Source organism: Tursiops truncatus, chromosome 3 (genome assembly GCF_011762595.2).
Source record: "Tursiops truncatus isolate mTurTru1 chromosome 3, mTurTru1.mat.Y, whole genome shotgun sequence".
In the NCBI taxonomy this organism is placed as follows: domain Eukaryota; kingdom Metazoa; phylum Chordata; class Mammalia; order Artiodactyla; family Delphinidae; genus Tursiops; species Tursiops truncatus.
The window spans coordinates 101396984-101409749 of record NC_047036.1 but is presented as its reverse complement, the minus strand read 5'-3'; the positions used below and the strand labels follow the sequence as shown (position 1 = coordinate 101409749).

Genomic DNA, 12766 nt, shown 5'->3' with positions numbered 1-12766 from the left:
AGTGCTTCTTTGCATTTGGTTAGAAAAATCCCACATTAAAAAAAAATACCTTTATATCTTTTTTTCTTTTTCTTGGTAGTTTTGAAACCATTCTAAGGGAAATTACAGTGTTTAGTCAAGGCAGTCTCTCTCTCTTTTTTTTTTTTTAATTTAAGGAACTATTCATTAGAGCATCATTCCAGGGGATGAAAAGATCTGAATTCTCTTCATTCGTCTCCTAGTGACTAGCTCACTAGCTCTTTGGCACTGCCTCAGTAATTTAGCTCTTTGATCCTCAATTTTCCTACCTATAAATATGAAGGGACTGGGCCAAATAATCTGTAAGTTGTAATAGCATTGGAATTATGAAATTCATACAGTATCAAATTATAGGAACAATAAATAATACTGCATTAAAATTACTTTCATCGATAATCAGGTATAATGCTTTCATCGATAATCAGGTATAATGCTCAATCTTACATGTTGCATTTTTAAAAATTATTTTCAGTATTTTTATAAACCGACTTTTCCATTTGCCATCCAAAATTTAACAAAAATGTTCTCAAGATACTGGTTTTATAAGAAATTTCGTACTCCTAAAAAGGTTTTGTATATTGTTAATCGATTGCATTGTATTGTTAATCAATACAATTGTACAATAGTATTGTAATCAATTGTATATTGTTGATTTACTGAATTTTTAAGATTACTGGAGATCTTAATTTTCGTTATACTTTATTTTCTAAATTTTCTAATATAAACATGCCTTAAAGTAAAAAATGACACTATTGAATTGAATTCTGTAATACTAAACTTTGCATACTGCTGTTTTAAAGTGGCTATAATTTTTTTTAATACAGCTCAATGATGCTGAAAATAAGTATAAGATTTTGGAAAAAGAGTTCCATCAGTTCAAGGATCAGCAAAGCAGCAAACCAGAAATTCGGCTACAGTCTGAAATAAATCTTCTCACTTTGGAAAAGGTACCCATGTCAATTTATGGCAATTTAACTAGCCTTACTGGTAAATTTATAAAATAAAAAATGATACTTGAATATACAATGTAATAACATTTAACTGTAGTATTCTGATACCAAATAACATATCAGAGAATTTGAGGCACATGACATTGTCAATACTTGAATTTCATAGCTTTTATCAGTTATAGCTTATACTACAGTCCTTGGTTACAGACAACAGAACTGAGTAACTCTTGGACTAGAGGAATTCACAAACCTGTCAAGAAAGCTAAAAAACCTGGGGGAAGCAAGTCATGGGCCCATCCTGTCATAAAACAGTCTACTCAGGATGCTACTGTTGGTGCCATGACTGCCATGTCCCTGGATTCTGTCTCCCCTGATTCTAGTGTTAGGCTGTTGAACTCTCAGTTTTGCAGTAGCCATTGTGAATACCCTGTCTCCGTATTAGTGCCCTTTAGATTCACTGTCTCAGGTAGGAGCACGCATTTAAATCACAGGTCTGTACTCTACTCTTAGTTTGGAAGAAGCGATAGCCATCCTATTTTGCTTTCTGCAGTTGGAAGCCAGGTCCTGACTCTCATTTATATTGGGATTCCCCACAGACAGAATGTTCAAGTTCTAGGCATTAAAAAATGTGTAATATCCAACAGACAATCTAAGTTTGACAATATGAGCTCTTGCATTTTAGAGTTTGATAAATTTTAGGCATTATTAAAAAGATATAGCATACTTAAGAAAATAACAGAGTTAATAGTAAACAGGAAAATAAGCTTTAGAAGCTTAAGGATTTAATTGTCGTGGCAGCCATTGCCTGTCTGTTCCCACTCAGCATTGTAGTGAAGGCTTCCTTGCCCTTTCTCTTCTGTAGATTCAGCCACTAGGGGACACTAACAGAAGATTGGTAGATAGGAGTTGGGAAGATGCCAGAGTAGTTCTTTCTTCTCTTTCTGCCTCTCTACCTCCCTTATTTTCTCTGGCAGTAGTTACATCTTTTTATGGTTCCATCTCCCACCAGGCATCACTTCTCCAGCTTCCTTTAGTCAGTCTCCACTGTGGTTCTAGCCCACTGGACATCCCCAGTTTGTGGGTTGCTTGTATTAAGAACTACTATTTCCTGGTACCTTTTTGTAGTCCCTCCTACCTAGGAGAGGTGGGGGCTTCTTGCTGCTGCTGATTACTGGGTTGCCTCACCATATCCTCTTTGGCCTTTCTGCTCTTCCTTTATCTGTTGAACCGGTTTCCTGTATTAAATTGCTTCTGATTTCTAGATTCCTGGCAGGATGCTGATTGATAGAGTTGGTTTTTCATTATCCAGCAAAGTTGTATGCTATTTATGATACCATGCTAAATGCCATTATGAATGATTCAGAAATGTTCAGGATACCGTCAAGTAAATAACAAGTTACAGAAGGAGACGAGGAACATACCCAAATAATTAAAGCAAAAGGCAAACGAGCAGATATCGTCTAACTTTCTCTTGCTAAATGCCATGAGTCCAAAGGGAAAACAAAGTCAACTTCTGAAATCAACACACTAAGTATAAAGAAGGAATGACATTGTATATGGAGCCTAAGAATAGGTGAAACTTTAAATAGGTAAATATGTGGGTGAGGTTATTCCAAAAAGAAGTACTGAACAAAAGTATAAAAAAGATTAAAATATCTATTGCATATTTGGATAGCTGCTTGACTAGAACCTAGAGTCTAATCATTATAGTAGTATGGTTTACCCTTGAACAACATGAGTTTGAACTGTGAGGGTCCACTTATACACAGATTTTTTTCAGAAAATACAGTACCACATGACCCGTGGTTGGTTGATTCCTCAGATGCGGTACCACATATTCAGAGGGCCAACTGTAAAGTTATAGGCATTTTTTTGACAGCATGGAGGATTAGCATTCATACCCCTGCATTGTGCAAATGTCAGCTGTAATTTTAAAATAAGTGTAGGCCTGATAAGAGAATGCTGGAAATAAAGGTAATTTTCAGCCATATGAGGGAAGAGCTTAGATGTTTGCTTAAAGAATTCATATTTCATCTGGTAAGAAAAGTCAAAGATTACTCTTTGTAAGCCAATTTATAAGATTGGCTTAATGGATGTTAATATTAAGAGAAATGAAGATTTTCGATGAACTTTTTTGGAGGGATGGAAGTTGTAGAGAATTCAGATTTTAGACATACTACATTTGAGATGCTAATGCAGTAATCTAAGTGAAGGAGTTAACTAAATGGTTAAAAAATGAGAAAATACAGTACGGAGAGAATAGGGCTAGACAAACAGATTTGAGAGGCATTTGAATAAAGTAACAGCTTACAGGTATATGCAATTGCTTAAGGAGTGTTTAGGAAGGCTAATTGATGATAAAACTTAGGGGGACGTTCAGCTTTGAGAACAATCAAGAGTTGAGGAAGGAGGCTAATGAGATTTAGAGAAGTAATAAAAACAGTCTAGTGCTGTGCCCAAAAGGAAAGGGGGAGTTTAAAGAATGAGGAAGTGAAAGTAATCTCTCATGATGGGCAAGTCAAGAGTGGTTGAGGAAAGACCCCCCCATGTGTTTGGCAGTTAAGAGGTCACTGATTTTTTAAGAAGCCAAATTGCAGAAGGTTATAGAAAGTTTGGCTTTGAAAAGAAAACAAGAAAAGGGCTTCCCTGGTGGTGCAGTTGTTAAGAATCCACCTGCCAATGCAGGGGACATGGGTTCGAGCCCTGGTCCGGGAAGATCCCACATGCTGAGGAGCAGCTAAGCCCGTGAACCACAACTACTGAGCCTGTGTGCTGCAACTACTGAAGCCTGTGCACCTAGAGCCCGTGCTCCGCAAGAGAAGCCACCGCAGTGAGAAGACCACACACCGCAACGAAGAGTAACCCCCGCTCACCACAGCTAGAGAAAGCCCACGCACAGCAACGACGACCCAACACAGCCAAAAATTTAAAAAATAATAAAAAAATAAATTTCAAAAAACCTCAGAAGACAAGAAAAAATGTAGCCCAAGGGCCTAAAGCTCTTGAGAAAAGCTTATTTAGAGGTAGGAAAATCAGAGAATATTTTTAGATTAAGGAGAAGAAATTAACAGCAAGGAGAAATTGAAGCTTTAAGAGAGATGGGGATGGTTGGAGCATAGATATAAAATTCAGCCCTTGATATGACTATTCAAGAGGCAGAAGGGTGCATATAGAAAATTTGGAGACAAGAATAAGAGTGGTTAAAAAAAATTGAGTTGAAAAGGGTATTAACTGCTTTCCTCTAGCGTTTCTGAATTCATTAAATGTTTCTGCAGCTTGTCAGATGCCATGCTATTTTTGGTTCCTCTTCTTACCCCAAAATCTATTTAATTGCAAAGTCTTGTTGATTCTGCTTCGTTCTTTTCTGGACAACCTCTTCATTCTCCATTTTTGGCCTTCTCATTTCTCTACCAGTAACCTTGAATTTGAATCAAACTGGACATTTCCCACCCCTTTTGATTAAACCAAATATTAAAGTATTTCTGTTTATATATTATGAATTATGTGGCCTGCCAGAGATATTTGAAGCATTCAGACAATATCTCATCAATTCTCACAAGTTCTCTTAAGTAGGTGTCAAGAGTATTTCCATTTTATCTTGGGGAAATTCAGGGCCAAATATCTCAAAATTGGAACAGAGGGCTTATGATATTCATCTTTTCTGAATATATACTAGATAATGTCACCATAGAAGTAATTGTAAATGATTTTTAAGAATTTCTTCTTCCAATTACACTTCTACCAAAAGGATAAAAATCACCAAACATATTACAAATATAAACAGCACCATGAACTTGTTGAGGGGGAAAAAAAAGTGTAATGGAAGCACCTTTATATCAGACCTAATGAATTCATCCACTGTTTTTAAGTGCCTAGCAAAAACAAGGCTTCTCAGCTCTTTTGAACATTCTTTGTAAGTTTTTTTGGAGCCAGAAGAGGGCAGAATCTTGTTTCTTAAGTAACAAAGAGATAAAAGCATAAAAAGGAAGACTTAAGTGAAAAAGTACCTGATTTAGTCTACAACTTCTGGTTATGTCTGATTGAGAGCTTTTTTCTTTTCTGTTTACTGGTCTCTTCAGTATAACACAAATATTTCCATTTTCACTGAAATAGTCTAAAAATAAGTTAACATTAAGATACAGTTTTACCAAATGTAATTCTTGATTCCCTTAAGAAGTGAATAGTTTGATGTGCTTTTAGCTAGGAAATGACTTTTAGATGGCTTAAAAACAATTGGAACTTTTAACAAATAAAATAGGGAAAGCATTATAATTTAGTAATGCATACAGAAGATTAAGACAGAAACTAAATTTGTGTATTTAAGAACATTTGGTGAGTATCTAATGTGTCTTAGGACAAAGGGAAAAATGAGAGAAAAGAAAAGAGTAAAAAGTATGTTATCCTTTTGGGACCTCACTTTTTTTTTTTTGATGACCATTTTTAAAGTCTTTATTGAATTTGTTACAGTATTGCTTTTGTTTTATGTTTTGGTTTTTGGGCTGCGAGGCATGTGGGATCTTAGCTCCCGGACCAGGGATTGACCCACACCCCCTGCATTGGAAGGCGAAGTCTTAACCACTAGACCGCCAGGGAAGTCCCTGGGACCTCACTTGTAGAAGAGTTTGTAATATAATTGGGGAGATGACTCAGAGAACCTTAAATGACCATATATAATTGAATACCAGGGAATGTGATAGGAACTCTTTGCAATTCAGAAGTCATTTGGTGTTCAGAATATAGTAGTTTTAAGACAGCTCCATGGAGAGGTAGAATTTGAGCTGAATCTGAAGTTTTAAATAAGCGATGAAGAAAAAGAATCGACAGGCTCAGGAAGTAACTTGGACAAGGTGAATGTAGGGGAGACAAACCCGGTGGTTGGAGTAGAGGGTTTCCTGTTGAGGAATACCAAGAAAGTAGTAGAACAAGTAGGATGGAAATTATATCTTGGAGTGCTTTAACACCTAGGCAGAGGAGTTTAGGCTCAGTCCTGTAGGCAAGTAGTAGCTGTTGTAGATCTTTTAGTAGAGAGTAAATTGATATAATAGTTATTTCCAGGATTTGTAGATAGAATACGTTTGAGGCTGAGCAGACAAGAGATGAGATAAGCCTGAGCTTAGGAAATGGTAGAAAGAACATAAAAGAATAAAACTGGAAAATATTTCAAGGGAGAAATCTATAGTTTTTTGTGACACATTGGAACTGGGGAATAGGAAATTAGAGGCAAAGACAATGCCATGCCTCCAGTAGAGAATTAGAGTTGTGGGTATATCAGGGATAGAAACAGGGACATTGAGAATCAGTGAAAGTCTGTGCTTGGTCTTCACTAGCCTCTGAATTGACTCTAGGTCCTGAGCCAAGTTTTAATTTGAGTCTGTAACTTGGCTTATGATTTAAGTCAAAAAAGCCTTCCCAAAGTCTCATGTCTACCCACAAAAAAGGGCTCTTAACTCGAGGTCTTTGAATGCCCTGAAATTGTGTCAAAATTTTGGTTGTGTACCTTTTTTTGGGAGTTGGGTCCATATAATTCTTTAGAATCACAGAGGCATCTGTATCCTTAAAAAAAATTAGGCATCACTGATTTGGTAGTTTGGGATGAATTAGAAAAATGATGTGTAACGTCTCAGATTTGTTAGCTGCAGTTTTTTTTGGTTTGTTAAGAATAAAGACATTATATGTTTTGATTATATATGCATTTTAAATTAGTGTGAACTACTGTGTGAATATCAATGCAAATGTGAGTTATTTTGATAATCATGGCAAAACTGACAAAACCTCCCCAGCTTTTTCTGATGGAGTCAGTTCAGTGGGTATAAGTGATCTCTCTAGGTTGTCCTAACCCTCATTCTGAGGCTCGTCCAGGATACTGTACCTTCTCCAAGACCCAGGGACATGGTCACTTTTCTAATTGAATACTATTCTTTTATCACACAGTCATAAAACAGATTTTTGCTTTTCCTCTGACATATGTCCTCTTGTTAAAATTACCAGCTAATAAGTATAAGTCTTTAGGGCATAAGTGGAAGAGATCATCTTTGATAATCTCAGAGTATTAGTCAACTTAAGATGTATGAGTATAGTTGTGAAATGTCAACACATTTAAATCCAAGCACTAGGGATTTGTAAAGCAGAAAAGACCTTGACTCCATGAAGTCATATATTACTGCAGAGAACATTCTGGTCTTTTGTGAAGGGATTTTGGCAATCTGCTTTTCCTTTCATTTTATTTTCCTTCTGAGCTTTCTGAAGCTTGAATTTTTGGATAGTGTCTTCGATTTTATTTTTCTGCAAAACATTAGGAGTTGTGTGTATGGGAAAAACTAGACTTGATATAAAAAAATTAGACCAGTTTAGATTAACAGTATTTTACTGTAATTCATCCATATAATTACCTTATCACTTAAATAGTAAAACTGTCTGTTGGCTACATGAATTTGTTTGGTACTTGGTTTGAAACTTTGAGAGAGTACATTCCAAAACGTAGCCAAGTTGGCTTCAGTTCATACACAACAGATTGCCTGCTGCAAGTATAAATAACCGTATTTTAAAAATCAAATCTATTTCGTGTTTTTCTTTATATATTTGAGGAAAAATAGAAAATAAAAGTTAGATGAGTGTTTTTAGGAGCATTATTTTTCTTACTCTTGGGTTTAACATTCTTAAAATATTTTTGACTTTGTACTCTCAGTAAACTGCCTTCTGATAAAACAGTTCACTGTTCTCAGCATTATGATTTTTGCCAAAATAGAGTTATAAAAGTATCTCTACAAGCTCTCTTCAATGTAAGACAAAATTCCACATAATGATAGGTCTCCAAAAGGAATAATTTGGTTTCAAGGTTGAGAGTGTCAGTGAAATGGAATGCTAACAACTGCTTTTTGTTATATTAAAAAAAAAATGTATTTTTCACTCTGTGATCTTTATGTAATATATATGTTTTAAATACATTTATAGTAACTGCCTGGAGGTTAAGACTGATTCAGTTCCTTTTAGTATAGGCTGTTAGGCAGTAAAAATACAACTATATTTTAAACAAGAAAATGTTCATGTGCCATAATATTTACAGTAAATTATATAACAGTTTTAGATGATGTCGTATGTTACACTATATAAACTCTTTTCTTAAGCCAGAGTCTTTGTATATATTATCTTTCAGTGATTGTACACAGTGGTATAGTGTTTCACTTGATATGATTTTAATCACTGTTAGGTTGAACTTGAAAGAAAGTTGGAATCCACAACTAAGTCTAAGCTGCATTATAAGCAGCAGTGGGGACGAGCTTTGAAAGAACTTGCCAGACTTAAACAGGTATGTAGTTTATAGCTAATGATGGATTATTCTTTTTATGTCTTTCTCCCTTGATTTTTTTTTTTTTACAAGTTTACACATTTGGCAATATCTGTTAGGTTCATATGTCTGTATTTAAATGTCCAGTTCTGTATTTGAGATTAGGCCCCACCCCCCCTTTTTTTAATGTGTTACATATAAGATCCTCCTTTATAAAAACTAAAACTTCTAGTTCCTTTTTCTTTTCTTTTCTTTTTTTTTTTTTTTTAAAGCCAACTATCCTCTTCCCCACAGCAAGTTGGGAATAATTTCTACTTTCACTTTAAAAATAATCATTCTTTTTCTCCTTTTACTTTCACTTATAAAACTACCATCCTTTTTTCCTTAGTATTAATTTCCTTCTATTGGGAGTGCCTTTGGGGGGAGAATTTTAAGAACGTATTTTAAAAGTCATTCCTAGGAAGACACAGTAATTTATTCATTAAAAAAAGAATCACGGGATTTTTGCATAATTTTACAAGGATTTAAAAGTGAGAGTAGTTTCCTAAATTCTTTACATTACTTTTTTTTTTCCTTCCTGGTATCAGGTAACAAATGCCATTAGCTTCCTGAGGAATTAACCTTAATTTTGGCTATAATTTCTTCAAATTATTAAGATCAAATAAAATATGAGCAAGATTTTTATTTTGAATCTCATCTATGTGACCTAAACTTTTAAGGATCATTAGTGGTTAGTTTATTGTAAGTTTTGCTTTTCTGAAATGTGTCCGTTACATGCCGAATGCAATTTTGGTACGTAGGGTCTCTCAGATTTGTATTTTTTTTTAATGTGTCTCCCAAACCATCAAATGTCATTAAACATCTTTGTGGTATTGTACTAAATGCTTACCACCTTCATAGAAGAGTATGTACTAGACTGCCTGAGAATAAATAGTGCAGTTTGCCTTAACATAGCTTTTAGATGAATTGAGATTGTAAGCATAAGTATAAAATAATATTACACACACTGAATATGTTTTATAGGTGCTCACAAGACTAAGGATAGATGAATGAATGAATAATCATATATAGTGCTGAGGGCCTCCTGTGTTCAAGGCACTGTCCTAGATTTATAGTTATAAGTAAAACATAGGTCTTTGCCTCAGGGAGCTTGCAGTTTAGTAATAGGGAAGAAAACTATAAATATAACATTTACTGCCAAATAGTAAGAGCCCTGAAAAGACCTGTACAGAGTACTCAGGAGGGGAAGTACATCTATTTAATAGAACTTAGGAAAGGTGTCATAGAAGATGAGATATTTGAGATGGATCTCTGGAGAATTGGTTGTGATTTAGGAAAGCTGTGGGGAAAATGTATATACAATGAATAGAATGATTATAGCAAGGAGGCACAAAGTCAGAAAGCATCGACTCTCCATGGAGAACAGAGGAGGTCCCATTTTAGAGGTCATTTCAGGAAATAAGGACTAGGTAGCAGTGGGAACATGACAAGGAGATTATTGTAAAAGACATGGTTTTGGTAGATTCTATACAGTACGCTATACCTAATCAGAATGCAGAGTGGAAAGTCAAAGATGATGTCAAGGGTTCAAGCCTTAGTGTCTGGAAAGAGAGTTTTCCAGGATTGTAATGATGGTTACTAAGACAAGAAGCTGATTGAGGCATGGGGAGGAGACAGGACTTGCAGATTTGAACATTTTAATTTTTACAGAAAGAAATTCAGCAAGCATTTAGAAATATGGACTGATGTTGGGAGAATGATTGAGCTTAATAACATGAAGGAATCCTTTTGCAGAGGTGATAATTGAAGATGTGGCAGATAGAACTTAGAATTCTTATGTTTAAGGAGGAAGGAAAGCTGATAAGTGCTTGGTATTATGCTAAGCCCTTCATACGTTTTCATTTGATCCTAACCAAGATCCCTATATAGCAGGTAATATTTCCATTTTATCGATGAAAGAAACAGACTTAGAGACATTAAGTAAGTTGCGCACGATCACACAGGTACTAAGTGATAGAGCAAGGATTAGACTCATTTGACTAGAGTGCGGTCTCAGGCTCTTCCTGCTTTATAATGTTATGGTTTAATTCCATAGAAGCCACATAGTGAAAGAATTTCAAATAGAACAAAGTGAGCTGTGGAAGACATTAGGGATTTCTGACAGAGTGAGTATTGAAGCAGAAGAAGTCATGATTTGGCATATCATAAGCAAGGAAAATGACATCACTGACAGACAGACTAGCTCAGGTAATGAGAATTAAAGTGACTTTGAAAGAGAATAAGCTAATATAAAGTCATGATGGCAAGATAGTTAAGTTACATTTAGTACCACAGGGAGGAGTCCCTGTGGAATTGGGAGCAAGGAAATAATGTGGTGAGAGTGGCTATTAAAAATAACAGGATACAAATTCTACCACAGGCAGCATACATAGCAGTTTAGAACATGGCCTTGGAGTCAAGAGAGCTGTATTGAATCTTGGCTGTACTTCTTAACTACCTCTGGGACTTGGGGAATATAATTTCTCTGATTAGTCTCCTCATTTGGAAAATGAAAAATCTTTCCTCACAGGTTGTTCTGAGAATTAAATGAGTGGTCTGTAAAGCATTTAACACAGTGTTTCGTACGTAGTGTGTGCTCAATAAATGGTAACTGTTGTTAAAAGGATATGAGCCATAAAGCTATTGTGTAGTATTCTTGGTTTCAGTCATTAGGGACCTAATCAGATGGTAGCTTTGGAATATTGATGAATAGAACAAATATTAGAAGGATTTACGACTGAGTAGCTGAAAAATGACAGACACCAACCAAAAATAGAAAATGTTTAAGTCTACAAGATAGGAGAATGTTGTTATATAATAGTAGCAGTGGGGAAGTGAGGTTCAGTATAGTTTGACTAGTAACAGTACTTTGCATTTGGATGGTAGATTTAATATAGATGTTCTGTAGAAACTGACAAAAGGGGGAAAACCTATGTTAGGGCTAATTGTGCAGATATGCAATACTGTCAGTCAGTAGGTGAACTTCCTAAAGTTAGGTGTAAAGAGATGAGAGTGCATTGAGTCTGAAGAAACATCTATAGTTGTTTTATTTGTTCATTTTTCATTCATCAAGTACTTATTGAGAGCCTATTATGCACCTTGCACACTGGTAGATGCTCTAGATACAGCAATTCTCTCCCCACAGTAAACGTAAAGTTCAGCTGGCAGGGCTGATATTTAACAAGAACATGGCAGAGTGGTAAGAAATGCAAGTGAAGTTAGCATAAATAATAGAAAATAAGTATTAGAAAAACACGAGGACAGTGGGTTATCATTGTATTTTGTCATTCAAAGCTGAGGGAGAAATGGTTCAAAAACGGTGTTTCAAATATCAGTATTAGAAAAAGGAATCCAAACTGGAAAAGAAGTAAAACTGTCACTGTTTGCAGATGACATGATACTATACATAGAAAATCCTAAATATGCTACCAGAAAACTGCTAGGGCTCATCAATGAATTCGGTAACACTGCAGGATACAAAATTAGTGCACAGAAATCTCTTGGATTTCTATACACCAACACCAAAAGATCAGAAAGAGAAATTAAGGAAACAGTCCCGTTTACCATCACATTAAGTAACTAGGAATAAACCTACCTAAAGACCTGTACTCTGAAAAGTATAAGACATTGATGAAAGAAATTGAAGATGACACAAACAGTTGGAAAGATATACCATGTTCTTGAATTGAAAGAATCAATATTGTGAAAATGACTTTACTTCCCGAGGCAATCTACGGATTCAGTGCAATCCCTATCAAATTAGTAATGGCATTTTTCACAGAACTAGAACAAAACTTTAAAATTTCTGTGGAAACACAAAAGACCCCAAATAGCCAAAGCAATCTTGAGAAAAAAAAAAAAACGGAGCTGGAGAAATCATGCTCCGTGACTTCAGACTATATTACAAAGTTACAATCATCAAAACAGTATGGTATGGGCTTCCCTGGTGGCGCGGTGGTTAAGAGTCCGCCTGCCAATGCAGGGGACACAGGTTTGAGCCCTGGTCCGGGAAGATCCCACATGCCATGGAGCAGCTGAGCCCGTGCACCAGAACTACTGAGCCTGCGCTCTAGAGCCCGTGAGCCTAGAGCCCATGCTCTACAACAAGAGGAGCCACTGCAATAAAAAGCCCACACACTGAAACGAAGACCCAGTGCAGCCAAAAATAAATTAATTAAAAAAAAAAAACACAGTATGGTATTGGCACAAAGACAGAAATATAGATCAAAGGAACAGGATAGAAAGCCCAGAGATAAACCCACACACCCATGGTCACCTAATCTATGACAAAGGAGGCAAGAATATACAGTGGAGAAAAGACAGTCTCTTCAATAAGTGGTGCTGGGAAAACTGGACCAGCTACATGGAAAAGAATGAAATTAGAACACTCCCTAACACCATACACAAAAATAAACTCAAAATGGATTAGAGACCTAAATGTAAGATCGGACACTATAAGACTCTTAGAGGAAAA

At 35.7% G+C, this 12766-nt stretch overlaps 1 protein-coding gene across 7 annotated transcripts in view; it reads left to right on the top strand.

Moving 5' to 3' along the window:
* The window catches only part of CEP120 (centrosomal protein 120), a 79130-nt gene that overhangs the window by 47366 nt on the left and 18998 nt on the right, over positions 1 to 12766 (top strand). For all 7 annotated transcript variants that reach the window (XM_004318253.4, XM_073802451.1, XM_073802452.1 and 4 more), the window contains 2 exons: positions 843 to 965; positions 8176 to 8274. In XM_004318253.4, coding sequence (XP_004318301.1) covers positions 843 to 965; positions 8176 to 8274 — 222 coding nt within the window. The remainder of the gene's footprint in view (positions 1 to 842; positions 966 to 8175; positions 8275 to 12766) is intronic.